We start from the raw sequence: 27,697 nt of genomic DNA, 5'->3' as shown, positions 1-27,697 counted from the left end.
AAATCAATCCCTGCGCGGAGAAATTCCACAAGAATTTGAATTCATGTTGTTGATCACAGAAATGGTTCTAAGCAAGATCAAACCCGCGACACGTTACGCATGGAGGGTTTCACGTGGTGTCCTATATAAGTATACCACTACTAATCGTGGAGTCTATTTTTATCCTCTTCAGATCTTTATTGGCTTAAATTACTGATATCAAAGTAATAATATAATAATTAACAGCGGGAGAGCTAAGTGATTGTCAGAAAATAATGAAAACAACAAATTGGTATTTCATATTTTTATTTTTTACACTTTACGTCGGTGACCGTAAACGAATTTTACTACAACGCTCCATCTTTCGATTTCAATTACACGTTAGAATGATACTAGAACATAAATATTTTTTCGTATTTTATTTAAGATCAAATAGATAATCTTTTTTACACCCTAATGTAACGATATCAATTAATTTAATTTGTCATTATATTAAGCAAAATACAACAAATTAAATTACAAATAAAAACTTACAATTAATTATACTCTTTATCGGAGAGAACAATTATCTAAAAGCTAAAAATCATTGCAATTACAATTTATAAATACTCGTAACAAAAATTGAAGGAACTAAATATTTTGAATTTTCACTAAAAATAATACAATCACAATTTATCAACTAAAAATAAGTACTGAATGTCGTACAATAATATATTATCTATGAATTCTTTACTTTATTACATTTGGCTCCTGATGTCACATAAGCTTAATGAGAACAGTGCTGAAAAGCTGAGCGTAGTCGTACAAGAATGTTTAGCGGCGAAGAGAAGTACAGAATAAACCAGAATTTACTATATAACAAAGTCGATAGCGTTAAGTAAACCACAGAACCATAAATATATTATATCGACATATACAAACATATTCCGTTCGGACTAAAACATTCTCTTATCAATACATTTCGTCAATCGCAGGACCTACACTTTAACAAATAACAAAACTTAATTACAAAAAAAAACTTCTCAATTATAACTTTAACAAAATCACTCTAATACTGCTGAATTTGTACGAATTAGGTAAATATTGAACGTAATCTATGGTCACAAGTCACAACACAAGCTCGGCAGGGCGACATTGTTGGCTCAGTAAACAACGAACGCGTCTCGTGAATATCCTTTACAATTTTTGGCACATGTATTTACGTTTCATACAGACAATTGTTTATTAATCAATACATGACCTTATTATATTATCTACATGTGAATCCGTTATATTTAATTACAAAAGTGCGCGGTTTATGCATTTAATGTTGCCAGCGTAAACGGAATGAGAAAAAAAGCAATATAAAATCTGTTAAAACTATTACAATATTTTAATCATATTTAATCGTTTAATATATAAAATCCCTGTAATGATAATATTGTTATTATGAAGTGACACTATGTGTTACTACTGTATGCAGGTATGAGGATTCCATTGTTGCTGTACTGTTATGTGAATGTACAATATCTTTTATAAAATAGAATCGTAAATAGTGTTCAGTCTTCTGTTGAGAGATTTTCATGTTTCGACGACTATAGTTAAGAAATTTGGATAAAACAGTTAAGGAAAACACGCATAAACAGTGATGTTTCGTATTTACTGTTGAAGAACGTAATGTCTGTTAGATTTGGGTACAGCGTATAAAGGAAACGATATATTCAACAGATATAGTTCATTATTATACAAATAATATTTACAACAGGTAAAATCATGTATCTAACTAACGACACGGTATCTCTAGTGATCACTGTATACATTTATCTAAAGCCAGATAGTATTGAACCTTTTATTCTAACTTTCATTATTTACTAAAATCTTGAAAGCTCCTTTTTATTTGAACATTGAGTGCAGATACATTATTTGTCTAAACGTGGCGCGCACTGTCATTTTATGGAATTCCTTGAGATTCGTGGGAGATTGAATGGGTTAAGAGTACTGACAATTACTAGCCTGACCACCATTAACTATACAAGATTATAAAACGAACCAAACTTGATATAGTGTTGGTATTTTCATTCGGGACTAATAATTGCCATACCAGCCTACAGTACAGTTTTAACAAAATTTGATTGAAATTATATTTCTTACGTCTGTACATGTGATGCTACGTGTGTGACGTTAGTTCGGAACGTTTGTGTGTGACTAGTGCGTCGCGGCCCCCTGTGACGTCAGCGTCCCCTCTCGGCCAGCTCACTGATTCACATCACTAACACTACAACAATTACAATACACTACTATTTACCATTTTAGACACATATAAATGTCCACCTTATTTACTGGTTAATTCAAAAATTTATATCCCATTAATTTTTTTATCAATAACTATTTACAATTAAAATTGTTTATCATCGAATTATAACTATTATTACGAAATATTTTACAAACTTTGGTGAGATGCAGAAGTGAATTCGCACGTATAACGTATTATATCTACAAAGTTTTCTATGAATGAAGAAGTCAATGCGTTGTTACAATAAAAATAGTAAGAAATTATAGTACATTATCTAAAAATATGGAATGTAACGGAATGATTTAACAATAATGAAATTCGGAATGTCTTAACGATAACAATCACAACACCTTTCATACTTATTGCACTCCTTCAAAATAAATTATCGCCTATCACTTAGTACGCGATATTAATATACATTTACAATATTAACACATCTTTTAAATATAAATTTAACTAATTTTAGTGTGGACGTCGCCGGTCGCGGTCTCCGGAGATTTCACAAATACATCCTAATACAAATTAGTTTATCCGTAAAACTGAAACTTTTCTAGTGTATTCATAGTAGTTAAGTTCCAATTTAGTATTGCACATTAAAAAACAATAGCAATAATGCGGTATTAAGCTACCGTCCAAGTTATTTAAGCGAGTTTTAGGTTCCAATCGAAATATTACACTATGTGGCCGAGTCGCCAGACCCTCCCTGCGCTCTCGCGCGTGATACCTCTACAAAATAATTAACAACAAATACTTCACATCGCAGAAATTCGAAAAATATCTTCACCCGTTTACGGTAACCGTACTCCATTTTTCATACTTCTGTGACTTACACAAATTCAAATAACGTGTCACCTCACCATTTGGTTCGTCGACATTAAAAAGTTGTTAAAAGTTCCACTATTAGTACCACTAAGCACACCAACTTGAAGTTCTGTCGCTAGTGATCGACCACAAGATATAAAATTAATTTCTAAAACACGTAATTAAGATTTGTTACGAGACTTATTAATACACTAACTAAATTCCAGTTTTAGTCCATGATTTGATAGAGTGAGCGAGCGCTGAAGTGGTGTCGCTCGGGATGTGGCGGAGCGGGCGCGGCTTAGTCCTGCCCGTTGTGGTGCAGCAGCGCGCGGCTGTCGGGCGGGTGCGGCGGGTGCGAGGGCGCGCGGTACGAGTCTCCCTCCTCGTCGGCGGAGTTCTCCTTGGACCTATCGCTCTTGCAGTCCTCCTCTTTCGTTATTCCTGACAGCGAATCCAGAGCCATCGGCATTGACTGGTAGAGTTCCCGCGCCTTGTCGTTCGGCGGCAGTAGATGCAGCATGTTCAGCGGCATCGGGAAGCCAGGCGGGAACTCGGGGTAAAACCCTTGCTGGAATGGATTGAACATCGGATTCGAGGCAATGTCGGGCTCTGAGCTCGCTGGTCGTTGTCCTGAGTTCTGGTGGTCGTCTTTGTCGTGGTGTTTGCTTGAGGGCTGGTTGTTGTTGTTGTTGCCGGAGTTGAGGTTGAGCACGTCCAGCGGCCCGCCGATGCAGTCCTTCCGGAGCTGCTCCAGCTTCAGGCTCTTGCCGTACTTGCCGCGCACGTACATGAGCAGCGAGTTGTAGGGGATCCCGAAGATCCTCGAGGCTTGGCTTGTAGTCATCTTCTTGTTCCACACATGCTGCAACGCCTCCGTGAGCTCGGCGTTCGTCCACGATCGAGGTGGGCCACCGCGCGGCGCGCTGTGTTGACCCTTAGGTCGCCCTGCGAAACACAGATAACATAATTAATGTGGGTAGAGGTTTCGTGTCAACGAAACAGAAATGTTTAACCAACTAATTACATAAGGAAACGACCGCGAGCGCGGAGTTCAGTGATTTACGAGCGGCGGAGTGCAGGCTCCGCGCACGACATGTGCCGTGTGCCGCGCCGCCGCGACGGCATTACGCGAATGCACCATTATCTAATAACCATGTTTCGGCTGAGCAATAACTGTGTACGGAGCGAGCGAGCGAAATGAGCGGGTTGCGGCGACATTTTGTTGGCGGCGATTTGTCATTAATTCGATGCGAGCACGCGACTATTACGGCGGTTTGTCAAAAAGAAACGCGGACATGCATACGCCGGCGACGTCGCCCCAACTTTATAGTTTTATAATTTCAACGGAGCACGTTAACTCGATTCCGATCAGATAATTCGAAGAACATTTCGGAACGTCGTCGGAGGAATGATATATATGGAAATTAGTTTTTCTTTTAATAGTTGTCGGGGGTCACGCGAGCATTTCAAAATTAAAAAGGATGTTTTCCATGGGAGGCTTGTTAGGCCGGGAGGGTGCAGCGCACGTGTGCGGCTGTCTCAGTGATGGGCGCTAATCGATCGGCGACTATTGTGCGCCGGTCGGAGTGAGCGTCGCCGACCACGGCGTATTCAAAGCATACGTTAGACTCGTCGTCTGTTCCCCAGTTCCCCTATGAGATACGCTATCAGATCGTCTTAATAAACATTTGCTCAGAAACAATGGGCGTTTAACATTCGCGCGGTGAGATTGCGGACCACTCGATGTGTGATGGGGACGGCGCGCGGCGACGCGGGATGCACTTTGTGCATTATTGCGCTTCGATCCTTTGTTGCGCTACTGGCACGCTTCTACTATTCGTGATATGACTGTACTTGTTCCATTGTTCCCAGATAACTTGAATACGTGTGTCGTATGAATCGCTCTTGGGCTATTTGCGAATACCTTTTTGTTTTCCGTATTTTAATGTAACTGTGTATTCTTGGTATGTACTTAAATGATTCAACGGTTTGCTCGCGCGTATTTATCGGGATCGTCTGACTAGTTTCGGAGTCTAACGGAGTCTGCGGCGGTGGGGTTCTTGGTACCGTTATCGTAGTCCTCGTAAGGTTTAATGAGTCAGTAGTAACTTACATTTCTTTTTAACATTGGTGAATAGTTGCGCATCAAGCGGCGGCGCGCGGTGCTCCACGTCCATCAGTGGGTACATCTTGTGCTCCATGCCGGGCGGAAACAGGCCCAGCGGAGAATCCATGCCAAACACTGCAACAAAACAGAAAATATTTAGTAAGTACAAAAAAATTGGTAGACAGAGAGAGTTATTTGTCTAAAAAAATTGACAATCATTTGAATCTGATAAGACTGAAGGTCAAACACAACACAGTTGGGGAAAAGGCTATGCAAAGTAGGTAGGTTCGCCTAATAAGGCCTACCTCATTTTTGGTATAAGTGTCATAACTGGCAGGTTACAATAAAATGAACTGGTCATTTGAAAAAAAAAAATATTTATAAAACTTCTCAAAAAATTTAAATGGCTCTATTTGAGATACATTAGCTTTATTTGAGTCGCCGACTTTTATTACTTTAACAACCCGGGAACCCCTATACTAAAACTCAGTCAAAAATAAAATATTTATTACTAATAAGAATACATTAAATAATAGTCTTGTTGTTGTCCTAACTACATAAGTATAATGCATATTGTAATTTTGTATCCTGCAAGCGCGGCGACCTACACAATATGAAAAGTTTAGGTTTTTATTAATTTTACACTCTGTTGCCTTTCTCGAGAATTGCGTTCCTACGTTATAGAAGTCAGGAAAATTTGAGGAACACCGTAATTATTATAATATTAAACTAGATACATATTTATTACATGCACAATTACCTACCTAAATACAATAATTTTGTTTGGGATCCTAAGACCTACCGTAGCGTATTTATAAAAACAAGAAATTTATTGAAATACGGCTATAAATTGATGGAAACCATGAAAATACACATAGAATAGCAAAATGCCGCCACCAGTCTTTAGTGCGGCTATTCGACACTAGATGGCGTTACTTGTAAGTTGTAAGGCAACCGGTTAGAACTTTCATTGAATCCGTTCCTTGCGATCGAGGCGAGAACTGACTTAGTATTATAATTTGATCTTTTAAATATGGATGTCTTATTTAAATAAGATTTTATAGTAACATCAGTTTCATACTCACATTTCAAGTACCTACTCAGGACATGAAGATTTTTTTCGATTCGTACTTAGTATTTGTAAGTCATAAATAATCTTTTTCTGAGTTGATCTTTATATACCAATAATATAAACATAATTCCTTCTTCAAAACCCAACATCAGTAGAAAGCTTTCAGAACCTTGACTATGTACTAGGAAAACATAGACACCATAGCTCAGAGATAATTACAAATATAGTGCCGGTGCAGAGCCTGGAGTGGTCTCAAGTCTGTAAGATGTAAATAACATCTCGCCTGAGTCGACGCCCGCTAATCGAATGCGACAGATCGATCGCGTTCGCTGCTTTATTGAAAACTCTTTGTTCTGTACTGCTTCCCGCTTATGTGAGCCTGGTACTTTTACTGCATTCGTGAACAGAATATAGATTGTTAAATTGAAATATGTATCTCCGTTCCTATCCTTATACTTTATAGTTTAATAAGCCCATATTATGTAGGAAGGGTTAATGATTAGTGCTCCTAGAAAGTATCGGGCGTGTGGTACAGTGTTAAGAGAGCAAGTCTGTTCATTTGTTCTAATGTTTTGAACAGCCATAATACTAATAACTCAAAATAAATGCAACTCAAAAACCGTGCAGTCCATGCAGATTAAAGTGGGAGGTGAAAAACATTTTATGTATAGATAAAAAATATCAGGAATACCTAAACGAGAATATTTTTCGGAGCTATTTTGCCTTGTTACCTACTCATATTATATCTGTTAAATTAATCAATAGCTATAACTTTTCATAAGATATAAGATTTGATTAACATAAATTATTTTACATGAAACCTCGTCCAGTTTCAAGATGAATTGAGATTCAAAGGATAGCATTGTGAGACGAATCGATATTGTTCGCGCTTACTGAGACAACTTTCTCATATTTAATGCAGATGTATCTATAGGATAAAGCTAGATTGTTATAGGTTTAAGTATAAACCGTAGCATACTGTACTGTAATAAACGTGCCTGAAACGGTATTTATAAATAATATTGTTTTAACAGCAAAGGCAAAAACATACAACCGACTAAAAATAAAAAAGTGAGTCTGAATTGATGAAATTCATGGGGCCAATGACAGCCATTATCACTTGCTAATAACCGGTGAAGGAAAACATCGCGACAAAACCAGTACCTACACATTATAATCTTTTGGGCGATGTTAAAATTTCATACTAAAATATACATCAAACATACGAAAAATAAGAAATAATTACGTATTGTAGTTCGTATAAAGATGACTTAATGACGAAAGATGAATAAGATTCAGTTATAAATCAAAGAAGGCACTTATAGCCATAAAACATGACACAGAGACTACTAAACATACTCGATACGAAATGAGAGGTTTGTGTAGAAAGCAGCGCAATAACTAATCGTGTCCTTCAATCAATGTATAAACCGCATTTAGTCGATTATGAATAGTCTGAATGCAGCCTATACAGCCGATTGGCCATAGTTGACATCCACTCATATGGTAATCCAATCAAACCAAGCTTTAGCCTGCAAAGGCAACTTTCTTCACAGTTACATGTAACTGTGCATTTATGCTATAATCCCGTGTTATCTCTCTCGCATTACTACACTAAACGTCGCTTCGTCTAATTAGGTATACTGCAGATAGCCACGTTACAACGATATGTGCACACAGACGCCTGTTTTATTGGCCACTATAATGTGTACGGTCAGAGTAACCTACAAACGGCAAGCTAACATCAAGTCACATTTTATGTGTATCTGTTTTAATTGTATATTTTATAGTATCGCGTATAAGTTGTGTTGGTTCGAATTAATTAAGTTTTCCGCACGCAGTGTCTTTGTATCGGCGGCTTTAGTTTGCTGACGGTCCTAACGAACCGTTAATACACGTCACTAGTTAGAGCAGCGAGCCAGTCCGCGACTCGTTATTTTGCATAATTACCGACAATCAATAAGCACACATTCGAATCGGGTGGAAGACTTAAAAATAAACGACCAAGTGCATGTGGACGTGTCCCGTGTTGGTCCCGTACCTCAAGTCATGTCCTATGTTAATAGTCTGTAATAATTGGATATTTGAAAGCATGTAATTTGAAGGTCGTTTAAGTGGTCACCGCCGTGTTTGCGGACAAACGTGTGAAGTAAACCTACATACCTACATAAGTAGCTTAAATAACTTCGGTAGATAGCGTTTGTTAATGCGCTTTTGGGCTTTGGCTTGTACCTATAATTAAGGTGTAGTAAACAAGCCCACAGTTACACAGAAGTATAAATATTATTGTAGAAATATAGATATTGTAAATAGCATTACACAAAGCAAGTCTTATCTACTTTATTATAAAGTTTTATACAAAATCAAGACCAAACGATTAGGAATAAAACCGAAACCGAACTAAAACAGGTTTCCATCATTTACCTACGTAGGTCCACCATAAAACTTAATTATTTTTCTGTATTATGAATAAATTGAGCTCATTAAATATAATAAAGGTTCTTATTATTTAATTGAGGTACCCTAATAAAAGTAGGCAAATCTAGATCGCGACGTAAATACACTGGCCACTTTAATTGGACGTTTTATAGTTTGTGTGAAATAAAAAAATCTAATGTAATTAATCTATTAGCCATTTTAGATATCATTAAGCATTTTTATAACAATATTTTATTTATAATTAACTATAATTTTATTAGCTTAGTGGCAATATTTGAAATGAATATACAAGTGTAAGATACAGATTTAAACCGAAAACTTGGCACATTGGTTGTGAAGTTTCAGATACCAAATATCCACGATAAAGCCATTTTCAGGCTTATTATATTACGTCACAATTTCTAGCAGAGTCGCGTAAACCTTGCGGTCAATTAGTCGTAGCGCAGTTCGCGCGCTTGACGCTTTCTAATTCCGGTCTCTCGGACCCCTTCAGAGAACTATTCGACCATAAACAATGATTTACGAAACACACCCGATAACGAGACGCTTGCAATACGTTAGCACTACGATTCGATCCGACATTTTTTCCACAAACTTGACACAATCCACGACGAAATTTAACAAATTTTTCGCAATATATTCTTGTTTTTAGCAATGTTTTTCTCAACTCTGTTAATCCTATTTACAAACGAAATACCCAGTAAACTTAGCCAACAACAAAGTTAGACATCGATCGATGTTCGCCCCATATGCAACACGCGTCGAAATCGAAAGCGTTCACAAACTTAGTTTACAACTCGGCTCAACCCTTTCGCGGCCATGTGTACACAACTTGTCAAACTTCACCCCGTTCATTCAGACAAAAGTTGAGGGAGCCTCTCGCTCGCGCGTGGGTCACGCACATGTGTTGTTTCGCCTGTCTCGTCACACATGCGTGCGTTTTCCCTGAAACCCGGCGGGGTTGCGGAGTCGTCGCTTGCCTGCGTCGGGCTCGAGCGAGGGTGTGCATGTCCGCGGCCGGGTAGTAGCGCATGCAGCCACGTGACGGTGTTTACCGGCGCCGGCTCGGGCCCGGCCGGGAAGGGTTCCATTGACGGCGCGCGGCCGGAGGGAGCTGACGTGCCGAGCCGAGCTGTGTGGGAGTCTCCGCGTGTTGTCTACGGTCAGGCAGGCGCGCGTGCTCGCCGTTTATTTTGCAACGAGATTTACAACTATAACTGTAAATTAACTTTATCGAGCGGGCCCGAATCTAGGTCGTATGGAATCAGCATTAATTATCGCTTTAATCTAATACCGATGTCGACTGTATGTACAATAGATCACATGATAAATAGCCGCTCACGCCAAGGATACGAAAGCAATAATATCGCGGGACGAGAAACGCCATAACTATAATAGACCACGCCGCAACTGGGTTAATCTATTGTTTCAGTGAAATATACGTTATAATAGATGTGGGGAACAATTAAAGTGGAAAGAAGTCTAGGTCGATCATGATGGGCAGCCACTATCCTTGCATTGTCTGAGAAGATCGCGTGTCCAGTGTAAGTCCCCATTACATAAATAATATGGGGTGTAAATACCGTCGAATGATCATAAAGGCAAGTTAATATTTATAAGACTGGTAGACCTTGAGCACCGTTTGATTATCACCGATAAACAATGGCCGCTTACCGCTAACTATATTTTATGTAATCTTATGTTTTATAAAATGGAGCTGCTTTAATATTTGTATCAAAAATTTCGTGTACATTTGTTCATGTGTGAATCGTGATCGTGCCTAATTAAGTTGGTTTCACAATGACAGAACGGTTTCAAAACGAACCGCAATAGGTGTTATAACAAGAACACATTAGTGGAATCACACACGGTCACACGATGCCTGGGAGAGTTCATACAAATGAATTACGGCCACTAACGCGATAATTTCGTAAGCTCACTCATCCAATTTTGCTTTTAGCTATTGAAATGTATTTTCGTTAACTTTCCACTGGTTGCGCGTCCCGTGTGAAGTTGTAGGAGGCCCCACTTTCTATTGTTTCCGAACGAGCTTCCAAAATGAGTCGCTCATTGTCTATGCTCACCGAATACCACAGATGAGGCTTTAATACCAGACATCTTATTTTTCTATGCTCGATTTGTAGAGCACATAGCGCTCACACTAGAACAGATTCTATTGTTGTATTGTAATTGGCCCGGTCATGTAATTACACGTGTGATTGATTTTAAAGGGAAATCATTTAATTGAGAGAACTTTGCTCAGTTTATCGACTACAAAACGTTCAGCTTCAGTGATGTAGACACAATCAGTTTGTCAAGTTTTTTTTTACCTCCAAAATTGTCGTATAGAATTGTATTTACCATAAACCATAACATGATTACGATTACGATTTTGGTTAGAAAAAAACCGTCTGAATACTACTTTTAACATATTGCAACATGGGCGAGAGACACAAAACCAATAAATAGAGATATTTGACGACAGTGATAATTTCTCATCCATAACATTTACCGCTTAACCTTCATACATAATAGAACGGTTTTCAAGCCCACCAATAAAAGTTTAAAATAAAATTTTCTGTCCGTACGAAACTACAACAAAAACACACTACCTCGACACACAAACACCACAAGATGAAGTATACTATCGTAATTTACTTAAAGTTGTTTTTAAAGCCCAGTATAAAATGCACTTGTTTAAAATGCGATTTATGTTTACTGCGAGCCATGAATAAATAATGCGGTTAACAGCTAAATCTTAAAATACTTTCACCGTACGTTATGTTTTAGTGCACTATAACTTTCAGTCCTTTCAAAGTTCCGCGTTATATTCACTCGATATTAAGTTCTAGATATTTTAGTTTTGAAGAGATTTGCGATGTCTGTAGCGCAGCGGGTATCATATAACTAAACTACTTATTTACTATAATAAATTTAATGTATCCTTGGAAAAGAACAAAACGGTAAATATACTTTTTCAAATCGTTGTGTAAATTTATTTTTAGGTTATGAATCAGAAATAATTGTTTTTCTGTTTAAGCAAAGGTAATTCGTCATACAGCCTTCACTGTCATTCCTATTATTTTCTGCCACAGATTAAATATGGTATTTACTTATTATTTATTTTTATTAAGTAAGATACTTTGGTACAATTTAATCACAGATATTTTAATGGTTTTCGCAAAATATGGTGATTTGTTTCCCACAATACGTAGACATATTTTGTGGTCACCATTTGCTTCCGTTGCGTATGTAATTTACCATGTGGAATGATATCCAAAACGATTGTGGTCGATCGAGAGAATCAATTCAGAGCGGATAAAACGACGCGAGTAAATAAAAAATCGATACGTTTTATAATCAAGTGTTAGCAACTTTCTCTGGGAACCTATAAAAACGCATTGTAATTTATATTAAATTAGTTTCTTGCATAATATTAGAATTTGATATTAATAGATTGTAGCGGTCTTCCATTTATTAAAGGAAAATTAATACGTAATGACTAAATAATAATTTGCTTGTATGATGCGGACAATCTTTTCTTACAATGTGGGACGCAAATAAATTGAGCCATGTACCATGTTATATCGATTAGAACATAACAGATTTAGATTAAAGTACGCTCCAGTGGAAGGCAACAATAAACTAGTTTTATTACGATCAATTTTGCGGATTGCTGCTTGAAATTACTTACATGATTGTTAGGTTTAGCCCATATTGTTTTTTTTTAATCTTCAACTTATTTTGTAATGCTCAATTTCCTACGATACGTTTTTATAATTAAATTTTAGGAGTAATATTAATTGTCATTGAATGAATGCATCATGGTGTTGTGAACTTACGTAAAAGACACATTGATCTAAGCATTGATGCGTCAGCCATCTTGACACACAACAACACTGCGGCTAAACATGACGTTTACGCACTTGACGCACAATTGTGACCAAGATAGCGTCGCAAGAGATTTATTTGAATGAGGGAAAAAAAATAGTTACATTTGGAGAATAAAGTTAATAAACCGTTAATAATTGTAGAATTTGTGTATTTACATTCTTTTAAATTAAAACTTTGTTGAAATATGGGTTTAATATTACGTGAATACCAACAAGGCATGTTGTACAAGTATCTTATTGTGACAAGAAAAAGTTCAATCTAAGAATGCCCGCAATCGAGATGAAAGATCTTTCGCATAACTTTACTGGTCACTTGTCCTTTCTATTTGTCAGGTAGTCTATTAGGTAGTCAATTTAGACTACAAAAACGTCTATCTAGACGTTTCACACAATTCAATCAAGATTATCCGGAATCCATTATCTATTTGGACATGTTCGTAGCTCTTTCATTACAAATAAAGTGTCAAATTATTTCTTTTACAAAGCAAATGTTACATAAATTATGTTGGCGTAATGGAAAGTGTGGTCCAATTATAAATTAAGTACCTTTTGTTATGTTAGTAACGCAACAAATGTTATACAAAAGAGTGAATGTGTTACTCATATTGGGATATCAAAACAGCGAACGCGTTTGGAGGAAAATGTTCTTTAATTGCTGTGGCCGACGTATGTTGTACGTAAGCGATGCCAGTGTCCGATATAAATTGTTTTTGTTGTGACATCGTCATTTTGCGTCATAAGGAAAGAAATTATTCCATGATTCTGGATATTCTATATTATTATACTTTCCTGTGTAGTCGTATTCGTATTATTATGTTCTATTCAACAATAATATTACGACTCCTGTTACCCGACTGCGTCAGAAATAGGATGATGTCTTTAGTTCGGGATTTTGTTCATAAAACATTCAATGATGGTTTAGTATGAATGAAAGATCTATGTTTTTGGCTAGTTTTAGTAAAAAAGAGAAACGTCACCAGAGTAGTTTTTCTTTTCTTTAGGCACTATTCCGCGTTTTGATATTTGATTTTAGCATATATGGCGTATCGAAAGTTTTTATATTATTGCCACTATAGAAAAAGATTAAATTGATTTTAAAATTGCTATTTACAGTGCGGTTGACCGCGCAAATTATTTGTTATAAGCCGGGTTACCAGTTAAAAAGCTCAAATTGCACTAGTGAATGCAGATTCTGCATGCGGGATAAATGTGTCCGTTCTATTAAATTAAACAAAGTTTTGTTGGTTGGTTTAATGTTTGAAGAAGTTGGATAAACTGGGCAGTATTCCAAATCGGGTTATGTATGGTCTGACTGGAATCAAATTCGAATCTTTACGCGACAAAGAAGCCGAACTTTACTTCACTTTTTATATTTAGCTGCTCGCGGGAGCGCTTATACTGCATCTTGACGTAGTGATAAACATTAAACTCCTATCTTATAATAACAGCCTACAAGAAATCCCTTTCAAACTGTCCTACCGTTTAGTACCTAACATAGCACTATCATTCTAAGTCCCCTAAAATGGGCAAATCCTCTTCGCCTGGCAACACCGGTAACCGGCGCCTGAGCCGCCATTATTACTCACATGAGTGACTCACTCGTGCGCAGAGATAAATAAACCTGTGTAATTTGTAATTAAATTACAGTGAATAATGCAATGACATCCATTATTTCTCGGTAAAGTTTTTAACTAATTTATTATAAAACAAATTGGATGTCAATGTATTAAAATTCATGTGTTTGTATTATGAAACGCGTGCCAATTAATTAATGAGCCCGATGGCTGCGGTAGCGAATAGTTGCGATGTGATTCATGTAAGCTTCGGTAGCAGAAGTCCATTAATGATCGAAGGTAATTAAAGAACGACGTGGGAACTTAATATTCATAAAGTTTTAACGACATTGTATTAAGGTACGCCTTAATCGATTATGACTCAATTATTTGTGCGTGTTTTAGAGGCTCTTAACCCAAAACATATTCGAAATAAGCTCGCGCGGTCAAAGTTTCTCCCTAATACGCGCGGAAACGGTTTTCCAATCGCGTTTTTGTCATCGTTTTATATCTCGGAAGTCACGTCCGAGGCCCGCGGGTCCAGCAACACGTACTAACGTATCTCTATAATGTATGGCCGTGTGGTCGCCACAACCAAATTGTGGTTACCGTCCCTTTGTACGCCGCCGAAACTTTATAATCGCAGGATCCGTAATCTGATTTCGATTTCATACCGACCTTTTTGTGGCGATAAAAAGTAAAGTACACTTTTGGCCTCTAAGTAGTTCCTGTTTGTGTTTATCATCTCCCTAAAGTAAAAGGTCCACAGAGTTTAAGGACTTGTTTGCAAATATATTTGGCCAGAATTAAAAAAAATACAAGTGGCGCCAACGTCAAAATCGTTAACATGTAAAACAGTTATGGGCCGCCACGGCTATTTGAAGCAATGACCAATTTGTATGACATGAAGTGGCCGAGATCATTCTCTGGTTTTCTTTTTCCTGTCTTCTTTATGTCTTGTTACCGGTGTACGTTGTCAGTTTTTTGTCAACCATTCAGTTCGGAGAACTATTTGGCGGTCTGGTCCGCGTGTCGCACCGCCCCGACAATGTCTAACAGACTCGTGCACAGAGCGCGACGTGTTCGCCGATTTTGATGTGTCGATCGTACTTTTTGGTCGCGTTCCTTTTCGTGGGCACTGATTTTAATTGCTTTCTAAAGTCCATTCGTCGCTCGATTCCCATGACGGTCGCTGTGAAATTGACTAGCACACGTAGATGCATGACATGTAGTTTTTTCGTTACGTTTTTTATGCGTTTATCAAGAGAGAGATCTGGCGGTGTGCGCCGCGGTCATTGTGCCGCGCAGTGAGAGCTTCGCCGAGGCTCGGCAGCGGTCCCGAGCGCCGCGGACCGCACTACACTCGTGATCTTATTTCGGTTCTCATTCAGCGAGGGCTCATTCAAATTTCGAATTTAACGGGTAGAATCAATTACAGATGTGTGACGATTACATATTGCTACCGGTGCGCGGTGTGAGCCGGGATGGCAGGAGCGGGCCGGGCGCGGAGGCGGTGAGACGAGTCGCCGCGTAATGTGGGGATGAATGGATTATGGAATATTAATTATTACCGCAGCGCTCACAGCGGGCAGATATGATCACGCATGCGCATCAATCTTGCTCCGAATTGTACGTCGGCACCTCTTTATCGGCAACAAAAAAACCGAGCTGTGCTTTTTCTCATGGTCACGGAACATACAATGGACCGCCGCGCATCTCACTTGTTATTAAATTCGTATAAAATTAAATGTAATGTGTGATTTCAGTTCCGGTTTTGCGATGGGAACATGAATAACAGTTCTATGAGATTTTCTAACAAACAAATCGTGTTCTAAAATGGCAATGATTTACATACAATTTTGATGCTCCCGTACTTACGGAGATAGCTATCTGCGTCTATAATTATGATTAAGCGTAGGTTAAGCATTTGATTATCTTAATGACGTTGTTTTACTAAGTAATGATTGCAGGTTGTTATGGTTTTATATTGTTTTTAATGTGCAGCACAGTTACGGCGTCATTGCGAGTGGGTTTTCCCGGCCAAAAGCTTGGGACGGCGCGTTACCGACGTATCAAGTGAAAAACAATGCTCGTCAGAGTGGTATCAGCGGATGACGCAGCCGCGCTGTGGTGCCGCCAACGTAGATCCCATGTCATGGCCTTAGTCACTACACACTAGACGCCCGGAAATAAGGAAAATTACCATATACCAGTCATGATTGATTTTGTAACATGCGTGTGAGACAGTCAATTGTTGTATTTGAAATTCATTTACATCTTTGAAAGGACGAAATTTTACTTTTATCTGTGAAAAAAAATCAGTTGTCTATGATTTTCGGTTCATTGTACGGTCAATATAAATTCAAATACAAAATTCTATCGAATCCCAATCTGACTGATCCGACTTTTAATAAATCAAATTCTATGAAATTCTTGTTTCGACTGATTCAACTTATAAATCGCAGCTAAGTGCCAACGTCAACAGGTAACCAGCAACAAACTAGAAACAGGAATGACATACGAAGCGGATATGCGAATATAACCGATATAACTGAACCGATCAAAAAGCGAGCATATAAACGGAACAGCTTTCAATACAAGGCTTATTGATAATAGTGCGTCGTCGTAAACCGCGTAATTTAGTGCGCGGACAGCGGCCGGCGCGCGTTTTCATCCAATTAACCGCGAGTATTTGTCAATGCGCGTGACTAACGACGAGGTATTGAGAGGCGCCCGCGCTGCCCGCGCATGCGCGCTAATCCCCGGGGTTTTCAAACTTTAGGGCATTCTATTTGTAACTGTCACTGGTCTATTATAAAAGCTTACACTTGTTCATAACTGTCACTGTACTGTTTTTTTGGTAAATCCTGCTGTCATCTCAATTTTTGTTTTTGACGAATTGATATATCAGGTATGACTTTCAAACATTATTAAATGATGTAACGGTTTACTCACGCGTATTTAGCGGGGTAGCCCGACTAGTTCCCGCCGTGTCTGCTCATGTTTAAGGACTCCGGTTGGGTCCGAAACTAGTCGGGCTACCCCGATAAATACGCGTGAGTAAACCGTTACATCATTTAGGTAATAATGAATCATTCTCACGATAGTTTAAAAAAAAAGATTTTCAAACAGAAGACCTATTTTCAATTCAAAGTGCGGGTAAAAAGTTTTTCATTACATTGCTTGCAAATCGAAATCAATTCGATAAGTCAAGGACAAAGGTAGCATTCGATCAGAACAATCGATTTACAGAACGTATGGCCATTCCCTATAATTAAGAATCCATTTAACTAATTACATTAGTAGCCTATATTTTATAGTATTGCACAGGAAACGATTAAGTGTTGTACTTGTAAATCCATAATCTTAAACGTTTGACTGCGTGCCTTTGATTGGTGTTTTATTTTTAAATCACTATTATAGAGTATTATAAACATTTTTGCTATTTGAGAAGACCGGGATGAATTAAACCTCATTAGCTATCTCGATTGACACGTCAAGACATCACTGCCTGAAAATACGCAACTTTTTAAATCGGTAAACATCTATATTACTTTAGGCGTAATAAGTATTCTTATTATTGTCTTTACTTGAATTTACCGCCAAAAAATAAGGCCCTAAAAATTTAAATGATGTGTTGCTAAAACAGTTGAAAGAGAGATCTGGCTACGAATACTTCGTCAACTTGTATCTGTTGTGTTCGGTAAAAATAAACTATAATTCAATAGAAACGTTCACTTATCAGCAGCGAAGCTAAATACGTTTTAACCTCTGACAGACATTATAAAATATTATTGTGATGTGCTTCTACTTAACAATTTTGAGGTTATACGTCAACACTGACGCGTTATAAACCACAGACAACTGCCCGATTACATGCCTACCTAATATTTGTTCTATTTTAAGCTACAATAGATATTATTATTATTATATTTGTGTTTTCTTGTAAGGATAACATTTGAATGACGAAGTTAAAGTACCAATTAATAGCCACGTCACGTCTAGCTACGTGCAGATGTAAACCTCTTTTATAATTGTTTAATTTATATTAGACCTACATTGACGTAAGTTATTACTGGTTTCTGGGTATTCTAAATTTGAAACCATTCTATTTTTTTATTCATACTAGTTTTAAGCGTCATAATTATTATTGTGTCTTTACCGCCAGTTACTGTAACGTATGTCAATTATTGATATTATATTTTCTATTACTGAGTATGAAGTCAATAGATAAACTTTATTGATTCAATTTGAATAAGGAACTCTTGAGAGGAGATAGCATTTTAATATAAGATTAAAACAAAAGACTGAAGATAAAATTGTCTTACAGAGTACAGTTTTAATATAATAAAACTATTTTGCTCTAAAATATTGTTTACGCTCGCGGCAACAAATAATCTCGATCCTCTACCGTTCAGTAGCACAATATTTATTTAAATTCAAAACTTCCTGAACAGTTATTTTCTGTTTTATTGAAACTAATACTATAGTTTGAGAGCCACTTATAAGAAGTATAGTGACCGTACCATTAAATATTTTTAATTTAATTATAAATACACATTTTTACACGTTTTCCTGACATTTGCAAATCAGAAATTTTGTATGTTGGTAAATTACAGTAGCGCTCCAATTCTCGAGTTTTATTTTTCTTTATAATTGAAGTTTTAGATTGTCAAAATATTACGCGACATGATCCATGTTTACACGAAATACGCCGCCATTATTAAGTGTCATTTGCTTCTCGTTAAATTATATTGTGAAGGATTTTTAATTACATAGTTTCCCGAAAAGTTACACCTTAGTACCTAATAAAAGTTTCAAAATGTGTACCTAACATGTTTCCAAGTTTTGCTTGGAAAGATTATTCTGCTAGTTTTGCATTAACAAACATTCCTTAATAGTCACTGCAGTTTCTCCCTAACATGAGAAGCCTTGCTTACACGCATAACACAAATAATTTGTGGACGGGGTCAAAAGTTATTCAATGACTAAATCAACGTACTTATAGCTAATAAATTACTTTCGTACTGAGTAATCATGTTTATCATTAAATTACATGTGATATATCGCTAAAGTGCGCTTTGCATTTTGATTGCAAGACGGCCTTTTTCAAAACCTCTGGAAAAGTCTTGTTCACTTGTCTTTGCTTGGCAAAGTTTTTGTGCCTCAAGCTGTCGTTTAATTGAGTGGATCTAAAGGTTTTTAGACCTATACATCATATCAATATACTTTTTTTAATAAAATATGTAGATTTTTTAATTGAAACCTTTTTGTCGCTCTTCGTACGATATGAATAGGCACGTTCTTAAAGTGTTAGAATGTCACCAGCATAATATGATAATGTCAGTAGATATGAATTTGGAATGGTATTACTATCGACCACAGTACTTTTCTGATTTCATTTTTTTCTTTTTCCGTACTCCCTACTTTTAAATTTGGAAACCTAAAAAAAGCTTTAAATATCCTTAGTTCGCATTCCTAATTTAAAACCTAGCCGCGTTTTGTTTTCCGTTTCACTGAGCTTTATTTTTCTTTTGTGTTATCTAGAGCGCTAGTAAAACCTCCTTTATATGTAAACGTGAATTGAAATTCGCGATATCGCTTATTCAAGTCGGTCGTGTGTCCGTGTGTCGTTGCGACAACTCTCACCTTTCACGAAACGGTCACCTGCTGAATAAATTGCCTGATAGATATGTACACGTAAATTATTGTCCGAGTCTACTTTTATCTAGTGCTGTGCTTCTATTGTTTTGTTTTACATTAGTATGTCTGAAGAAAGTTGTATCTGCGTTTGATATTGGAGTAATGTAAGACTTATTTATAACTTAGGTCTGTTTTTTATTTGTCTCTCAAGTAGAGGAAATGAGAAAAATAATGGATAAGGGAAAAATATGTTTTATGAAGCAAGGATATGATTTCAATTCTCCACAAGTATCGGAAATGTCATAGAAGCTATAAATTATTTATGGCGTAAATAAGACATATTTAAGTACCTAGGTTTGTTGTTTTTTTTGTTATATTTGTTTGCGTAACTGTAAGTGAAATGAAGCCTTTTTTTATAAATTCAACTTTTTTACTTTTTACTGACGTTTTATTTGTGTTTAATGTAATTAGGTATACATTAATAACAAACAAGTAATGTTTCTCACGCACGAGCAAAGATATCAATTCTAAATTTGAAAACTACAGAAATTCGTTCGATTCGTTTTTAGATTAGTATTAATTATTCGATAATATTTCTTGTTCAGTTTTTGGATGAGAACGAATTTTCAAAAAAAATATCGGTCAACAGTAGCTTAATGACAGTTTAATATTATTATAGAGTATTAATGAAACACGTGTATGAACATGAACTGGCTTGGGTGAAGCCCCGCAAAAAATTACATGACGTTTAGAGTTCCGTGCCCAAGCGGCCATGCAATTGAAGGCTATGTTAAACATTTCATCTTTGTTTGCTTGTAATTATTTCGATTATTTTATAAAGGTATGTAACTTTAAACATCTTTTATTTATATTGTCTTCGAATTCAGCAATAAATATAAAGACAAAGCGCGCTATTATTTGAATTAAGAACATTATCGAAATTTTAAACTTTTTTTGGCCCTTGTGTGAAATGAAACACAAACAATTGACAAGCGAGTCTCTTAACATCATAGTCCACACTCGCGCTTGCTCGATTTTTTTGTTTGTTCACCTCCGTAACACAATGCTTGATTAGAATGATAATTACATGCGCTCGCGACACGCAGATATGTTACGTTGCTCATAATTGACGGATTAGTAATGTGTGTCTGTTTATTACCAGTTTTTATTATCTTAATAATTGCTAGCCAGAGGCAAACGTTTATGGGGCGCAGTAATTTAAACAGAAAATGCCCTTAACTTGACATTTAATTATAAATTACTTTTCATTGCATTTGTGATTGAAAATCGACGGTTTATCGAAGATTCTGAAATCTGTGTGTTGGTTTGTTAGTAACAAAATGCTTTGCATCGTTTTTGTCAAAACAGGTTTGGGTTTGGTCGCTTGCTGGCCTAGGTCAGTGACAGACAGACAGACGGCAGGTGTTGCTATGCCGTGTCAGACGGCCTGCAAGACTTAGACACCCCTCAGGCGACGATCGAGTTTGCTCCAATGTTTGGTCCTATTCGTTTTTGGTCATCGTAATTCCTGTTAGTCAATGGTATTACTATACAACGCCTTTATGTCAATGCAATAAGAGCTACTTTTGAAAAACTGTACATGTAAGATTATTTGGATGCACATGCATTTTGAAAAGAGAATTCATTTTGTTCTTTTTTTAAATGATTCGCGTTGACTGATATAATGTGTTTGGAACTCCTTTGAATGTTTATAACGTGTGTATTTTTTGCAAGGGTGGCGAGTTGTGAGACTTGTGAGAAAGTAAAAGTTCATGAATGCAAACTTTATGGTGTAATGCTTTATGCTCTGCTTAGCAACGTAGATTATTTGGGATATGAAATGGCGAACGTTTTATAAATAATTATTTTGAATGTAAAAGGGATGAAAAGTTTATTTGCCGTACAGCAGACCTAAAGTGACCTTATCATTCGTCACCTAGTAATCCTACTATCTACAACCTAGGTAGGTGTTATTAAATTCAGAAACAGTTTATTCGATCTTTTAATACTTTGACATAAAGAATTTGTGTTAAAACTCAATATACAAGTAGGTCACCGGGCGGCTGCGGTGTCGATTGAATGTAAATGCGCAAGCGCAGCTCGCGCATCGCTCTAATCCTTCAGTAGGGACTGCATCCGTTCGGTGATAGCCGGACAAGATATGATTTACAATATAATTAATTTTATTTTTCATCGCATTCGTATTACATATATAAATATATGCTAAGCGTTTCCTAAAAAAGATTTCTTTATAATAATAAAAAAAAATCTTATGAAATTGTTGTTAATCAAACACATTCAATTAAAATTAAAGAAATATTGACGTTTATTGCGAATACCGTACATATGACATATAAATTGAAACATTTAAATAAATTTAAATAATAAAACAAAAGCCTAAGCCTCGGTGGCCGGACTTCATCGCCCGCGGCGAGGTTATTCTACAAATGTCACCTGATAACAACAATAATCTGTCAACGAACTTATATCTTGATTGACAGCTGTTTGAACAACTAAATACTATTTAGTTGGGTTTAATAAACAGGTATTGTAGCAATCGGACAGAAATTGTCGAAGAACGTATTTACGTCATAATAATATATTTTTTAAAGCCTATTTAATATTCTACTGCCGGATAAAGACCTCTTTTTTAGAAATAACATATTGAAGTTTAATGCTAGCCGTGCCTGCTTAATTTTTTTAAGATTAGACGTAGTAAATGGCTCAAAATATTAGCCGTCAGTTGTAAAAAGTATTGTATACTATGTATATTGGATACTACCTTTTTGATTTCGGATCATTCCACTCCATACAATGGTTGTGTGAAAGAGATCGCCGAGTAGCGATAACACCGCCAATTTGTACATTTTACATGTTATTTTACTGTATCAAATGTTTTCTTTTGATGTGCAATAAAGTAGATTTGCATTGTATTGTATTGTATACGTAGTTCCATATGTTATCAATTTTAATTATTATAAAGTTGTTCTCTAATTACTTGCAAAAGAATCTTAGCTTCATTTTCGACATAACCTAAATTGAACCACATTATGTGGTAACCTTATCTACTTTACTTTAAAAACAATAATTATTATATTTCATTCATATTTAAGATGCGTCAAAGTTCTCAAGAATCCAATATTAATTTATTGGAATAGGCTGACTAATTAGAAATAATATTCATTCATGACTGCGTAATCCCTGTTATATGGTTGTAAATATTATGTATTCAGTATACTCATTTTTAATTTATGACTCCCTGATATATACAAGGACGGTTGCGAGTTCAAATGTACAAGAAGCCAACTTTTTCTTATTAAGTAAATATTAAAATTGTAGGTTTATTTACAACTATGGCCTATGAGATTTTTATCCATCTGGAATCGATATTAACTCTAAAAGGATTTCGCTTAAATTTGTCGTCGATAATTCATATGGATATTTGATTTTAAAGCGAAAATAGTGCCTCGTATACCTACGCTACCTGCCTGCTATTAATTAACACTTATATCTATCCATCCTTCAGGAAGATCCAATTTTAAAAACCAATGGAAGTCTGCTTTAATACAGATTAGATATAAAAAGACTAATAGGTAAAGAATCTTGCGATGTTGAACAACACACTGAACTGGGATTAACCAAAGCAAGCCTCAAAAACTATCGAAAAAAAAAACCGATATCGTTTCGTATTAGACAAGTAACAATAGGCAAGCAGAGTTAAGTGTGACTTGCTGTTTCCAGTGTTGTATGACACAGTGTCAGTTTGTCCCGCACCGCAGTGACGCATAGTGACCGTAGCCGCCCTTGCGTGCGCGCACGGTATCTAGCGCTTCGTGCCAATGTCGTCGTTTGCGCAGTTTTTTCTCTCGTTTTTTTTGCCACCCTTGAAGGTCGTGTACCTGATGTAAAACCTCGCGTGTCAGGTGATGAATTAATGTAAACAAATTACAAGCACTTACTATTAGGCAAACTTGACATTTTCTGTGATTTATAAACTGGTAGTTTCTTTTGTATTTAGAACATCAAAGATTGTTAATGTCTTTCTTTTGTTTATGATCAGGTGTTCTATTTTTAGAAATGTTGTTAATTAAATGTTAAAGTATTTTCCTTGTAACTTCTTTTATTAAAGATCGCGGCTTCATATTTTATTTTACTAGATGGCGCTACGTTGCTCTCAGAATGAGACTAGGCGATTATACTTTTTTTAAATCACCTATATGTGTATGTGTTTCTAATAAAAATATAATTAGAATGGCGTGACAAAAACTCATAGATAAAGTTATAAACGATGCATTTTTAAACCGGTTCATATTATGGATGACTTGAACAATGGATGTTAATCTTTATGTGTATAATCGTATATGCATGTTGTTAGATAAGTACCCTATTAATCGTCTTTACCTACGCCTTTTGCCCTAACACGTATTTTCCAATTAGTACTTATTGTAATTAGAAAATAGTTGAAAATAGAACACGGCTCGATTTTTTTCAATATGTGTTAGTTATTTTTTTATTTCTAAGGACAGTCTTATTAATTTATTGCGCAACTATCGTACCCAAATGTGCAAAAAAGAACAATGATTAAGCCCTTATTCCCATTTTGGGAACAAGTGAAAGTTAGACTGAAGAAAAATACCCCTTTTGTGTCTATTTATACGTCACCCTACTTTAAAAATCTTGTGTTGACATTTTATAAGTTGCGTGGGTTTGCAGCGTTTATTTTCTGTCGTCATAAGTCTATTTTTAATTCATTTAGTTGTTGATTACGGATGATCGATGCAACCTGTAAAGCTAGTAGGTTTGCGATAAGTATCGATTTATAAGCAACATACATTTCGGCAGCTCAATTTGAATAATACATCACTAATATGGCACCGACTGAATAAGCAAGAAGATTTTGGATTCGTTCAAGTCAAATCAAGAAACATCGCCGACGCTTTGTGATTGCCCGCCGTCCCCGCGCCAACCCCTCATTACATTTACGCACCACCATTAACTGTAATCAAACTCATCACACACGGAGAAGGAAACAATAAAACGTTAAACGTACATTCGTAATAAACCTCCACAGTAGCTGGCCGTCAACAAGCTGAACAAAAAACCTTTCAATGCTTAATTTACAAACGATAAAAACGAGAAAGAATTGTCTACTGCAAATTCGAAATCCGAAAAACAGAAATGTAAACACGAACAAACATTTTAAATCGAGGCAATTTGAAATTTGATTTTCGAAACCGAATGACAAGTGCGGAAACGTTCAAACTCCCCTCGTGTTTAGTATCCCCACGCACGTCGGCGGCGAGAGGCGAGTGCGTGCAACCCTTCATTACAACCTACGACTATTATGGCGCAATCAAGCACTCGGCACATACGCGAAACTGAGGAAACAATAAAACAAAATTGACGTATAAAACCACTCCTTGGACTAATTCCAGCCTGAGCCTCTACGGTTTGTTGTGTAAAATATATTAGCGCTGTAATTTATGAGTGTGCCGTTACTACATTTTGCGGTTAAGTTTCGTGACGATTGACTCAATTGGTAACTCCAGTTAGAATTAAAATCAACTTGCCGTTAAACTGGACGATAAATATACATCTAAGTCCCAAGCAGTCCATCCTTTATTTAATAGGGCACACTGTAAAAGCTATAACAACAATAAATAACAGATCGGACGAGATGAAAATACGATTCCTAAATTAGATTATGACAATCAGAGAATTCCTACCATAAACACGTTTAGAAATCGAAAAGGGCTCGTAAAACAAGATGACTGCTGGAATTGCTTCCTCCTTTATACTCATAAGGAGACGCACAAGCAATAATTATTGAAGTGTAAAATTTACACTGACACACCTTTATGGGGACCATACACGATCACTGGCTCGAATGCCGTCCATTTAGAAGTATATTTTACGGCAAATGTTTGCGACATGCTCACTTAATGGACTTTATAAAGTTAAAACCTTTCACGCGATCGAAGAGATAATGCACCCGACGTATGAATAGGTGATCTTAATTTATCTGTGGAACCGTTCCGGTTAACACTCGGTATCGGTCGCTAATCGAATCACCGGTAACCTGTATGCGATTTATGAAATCGATAACGATTCATCGATAACGGATCCTTTGATGATTCGAGTTTAATTAGACTTATAGATATATTTACAGCTAACGTTTCGTGAGTCTTGAATATAGATCACATCTCATAGGATTCTAATTAGAGCGCTACTATTATTTTATTTTAGGATAGGAATTAAACTTGTTTAATTTCAGCGACTTCATAATAAATGAAGTGGATCGATGATTTCTTTTAAACCATTTTATGACCGATTACCAGTATGAAATCAAATCTGCGTATTTTGTGGTGTTCAGAAAGCTTCGAATAATTTTTATTAAATTCGCTGGGAATACCTTTACGTAGGTAGGTAGTAAATTTTAAGTAAAACATCTTGAGATTTGTTTTTGAGACGTTGACAATGAGTGATCGAGGTCACTTTTTACTAATTATTGGTTAACTCAGTAATTGTTCGTCTGTGACGGCATTGATATGAGCAACCTTAGTTTTTCAACATATCGATTATTTTGTGTAACTACCCACTTATAGCTGCACTTTGTGACTAGTTTGTTTTTTGTTTAACTTTTAGCCAATTTTAAAAATTTGTTTAAATGAATGTCGCCTGATTTAAAATTGCTGCAAATTGATTCCCTAGTTACATGGCGGATCAAATGTAACCATCATGGACAACTAGCAACAATATTATTTGTGATGTACTTACTGTGCGGTGGTGTTAGCGAGAGCGCGGACGGCGGCACTGGCGGGAACATGTCCTGGTGCGGCGCGAACATCCGCGGCGGCGGCGGCGCCTCGGGCTCGGGCTCCTCGGGCTCCTGCTTGGGCGGCGAGCGCGGGCGCGCCAGGCGCACGGCCTTCAGGCCGCCGCTGGGTGAGCGCCGCATGGACAGGTTCTCCGGCGTGTCGGACTCGCCGGAGCGGCGGCGCGGGCGCGCCTGCTTGCGGCGGGGCTGCGGGCTGGCCGGGCTGGCGGGCGGCGACGCGGCCGGCGGCGTGTGCTGCGCCGGGCTGCGCGCCAGCGGCGTCGGCGGCGGCGAGCGCGCCTGCTCCTCACGGTCCTGGTCGGCCAGCCCGCGCACCTGTAGCGACTCCCCGGCGCGAATCACGGTGCCCAGCTGCTCCTGCGCCACGGACACCTCTCCGCGGTACATAAAGTCCACGACTGCCTGCACCTCCCATCCTTGGAAGTCTTTGAGCACAATCACGGGGTGCTTGCAGGGGTTCTCGCTGAATATCCTGCGGAACAGCGGGCTGCATGCGCCCAGCAGCACCTTGTGCGCGCGTACTCTGCGCTCAGCGCACACTAGCGTCACGTCCACTAGGGTCTCAGCATGCAGCAGTGCTTCGAAGGAGCGCAGCAGGTGCGCCTGGTGGTTGTTCCAGCGCAGACTGTAGTGCTCCTCGCCGCCGACGGCGGTCGGCTTGTCGTCCATCGCGCGCGCCGGTCTGCACGCGTGTGTGGCTCCGCGGAGCGGCCAGCAGCGGGCGCTTGCGCGGCTTCGCGCCGCCCTCCGCCCGCTTCGCACCCCGCACTCCCCAACCCTTTCGTCGCTCAAAGTATCGCCTTCCCGCCGGACCGCAATCTTCGCATTGCACTATTCCGTTCGAGTTCACACAGATTCTTTTTCAATAACAGTTGAGTCCGAAAGCACTGAGTCACCGAAAAGTTTAATAGCACTGCACGGTTCGCGTCGTAGTGAGTGCGCGCAGTAGTCGAGGGTGGCGACGGGAGCGAGAACGGCACGTACGTGTGTCGCGGATGGCTTGCGAGCGCGGAGTGAACTAACGAGACGAGCGCGCGGTACGGCGGTGTCGCGCGAATGCCGAATATCGGCTCGGCGTGCGGTCGGCGGGCACTGGC

General features: G+C 37.8%; 1 protein-coding gene across 1 annotated transcript; it reads right to left on the bottom strand.

The window, feature by feature from the left end:
• Positions 1-268: 268 nt before the first annotated feature.
• LOC113497830 (protein jim lovell) lies at positions 269-27,697 on the bottom strand. Its single transcript, XM_026877593.1, has 3 exons — positions 26,540-27,697; positions 5,169-5,297; positions 269-4,000 (listed from the first exon to the last, which is right to left on the bottom strand). Exons 1-3 carry the CDS (start codon positions 27,267-27,269, stop codon positions 3,354-3,356), a joined length of 1,506 nt encoding a protein of 501 aa, XP_026733394.1. The 5' UTR covers positions 27,270-27,697; the 3' UTR covers positions 269-3,353.

The sequence above is a fragment of the Trichoplusia ni genome, chromosome 9 (genome assembly GCF_003590095.1).
Source record: "Trichoplusia ni isolate ovarian cell line Hi5 chromosome 9, tn1, whole genome shotgun sequence".
NCBI classification, from domain to species: Eukaryota; Metazoa; Arthropoda; class Insecta; order Lepidoptera; family Noctuidae; genus Trichoplusia; species Trichoplusia ni.
Note: the sequence above shows the minus strand (reverse complement) of the source record. Positions and strands in the feature narration are given on the sequence as shown.

Excerpts from the sequence above, each read along its gene's own strand:
- LOC113497830 (XM_026877593.1), bottom strand. The coding sequence starts at position 27,269 with ATGGACGACAAGCCGACCGCCGTCGGCGGCGAGGAGCACTACAGTCTG. Across the intron at positions 5,298-26,539 it reads CTCGCTAACACCACCGCACA|TGTTTGGCATGGATTCTCCG; the intron begins GTAAGTACATCA and ends GTTTTGTTGCAG. Across the intron at positions 4,001-5,168 it reads CACCAATGTTAAAAAGAAAT|GGCGACCTAAGGGTCAACAC; the intron begins GTAAGTTACTAC and ends TGTGTTTCGCAG.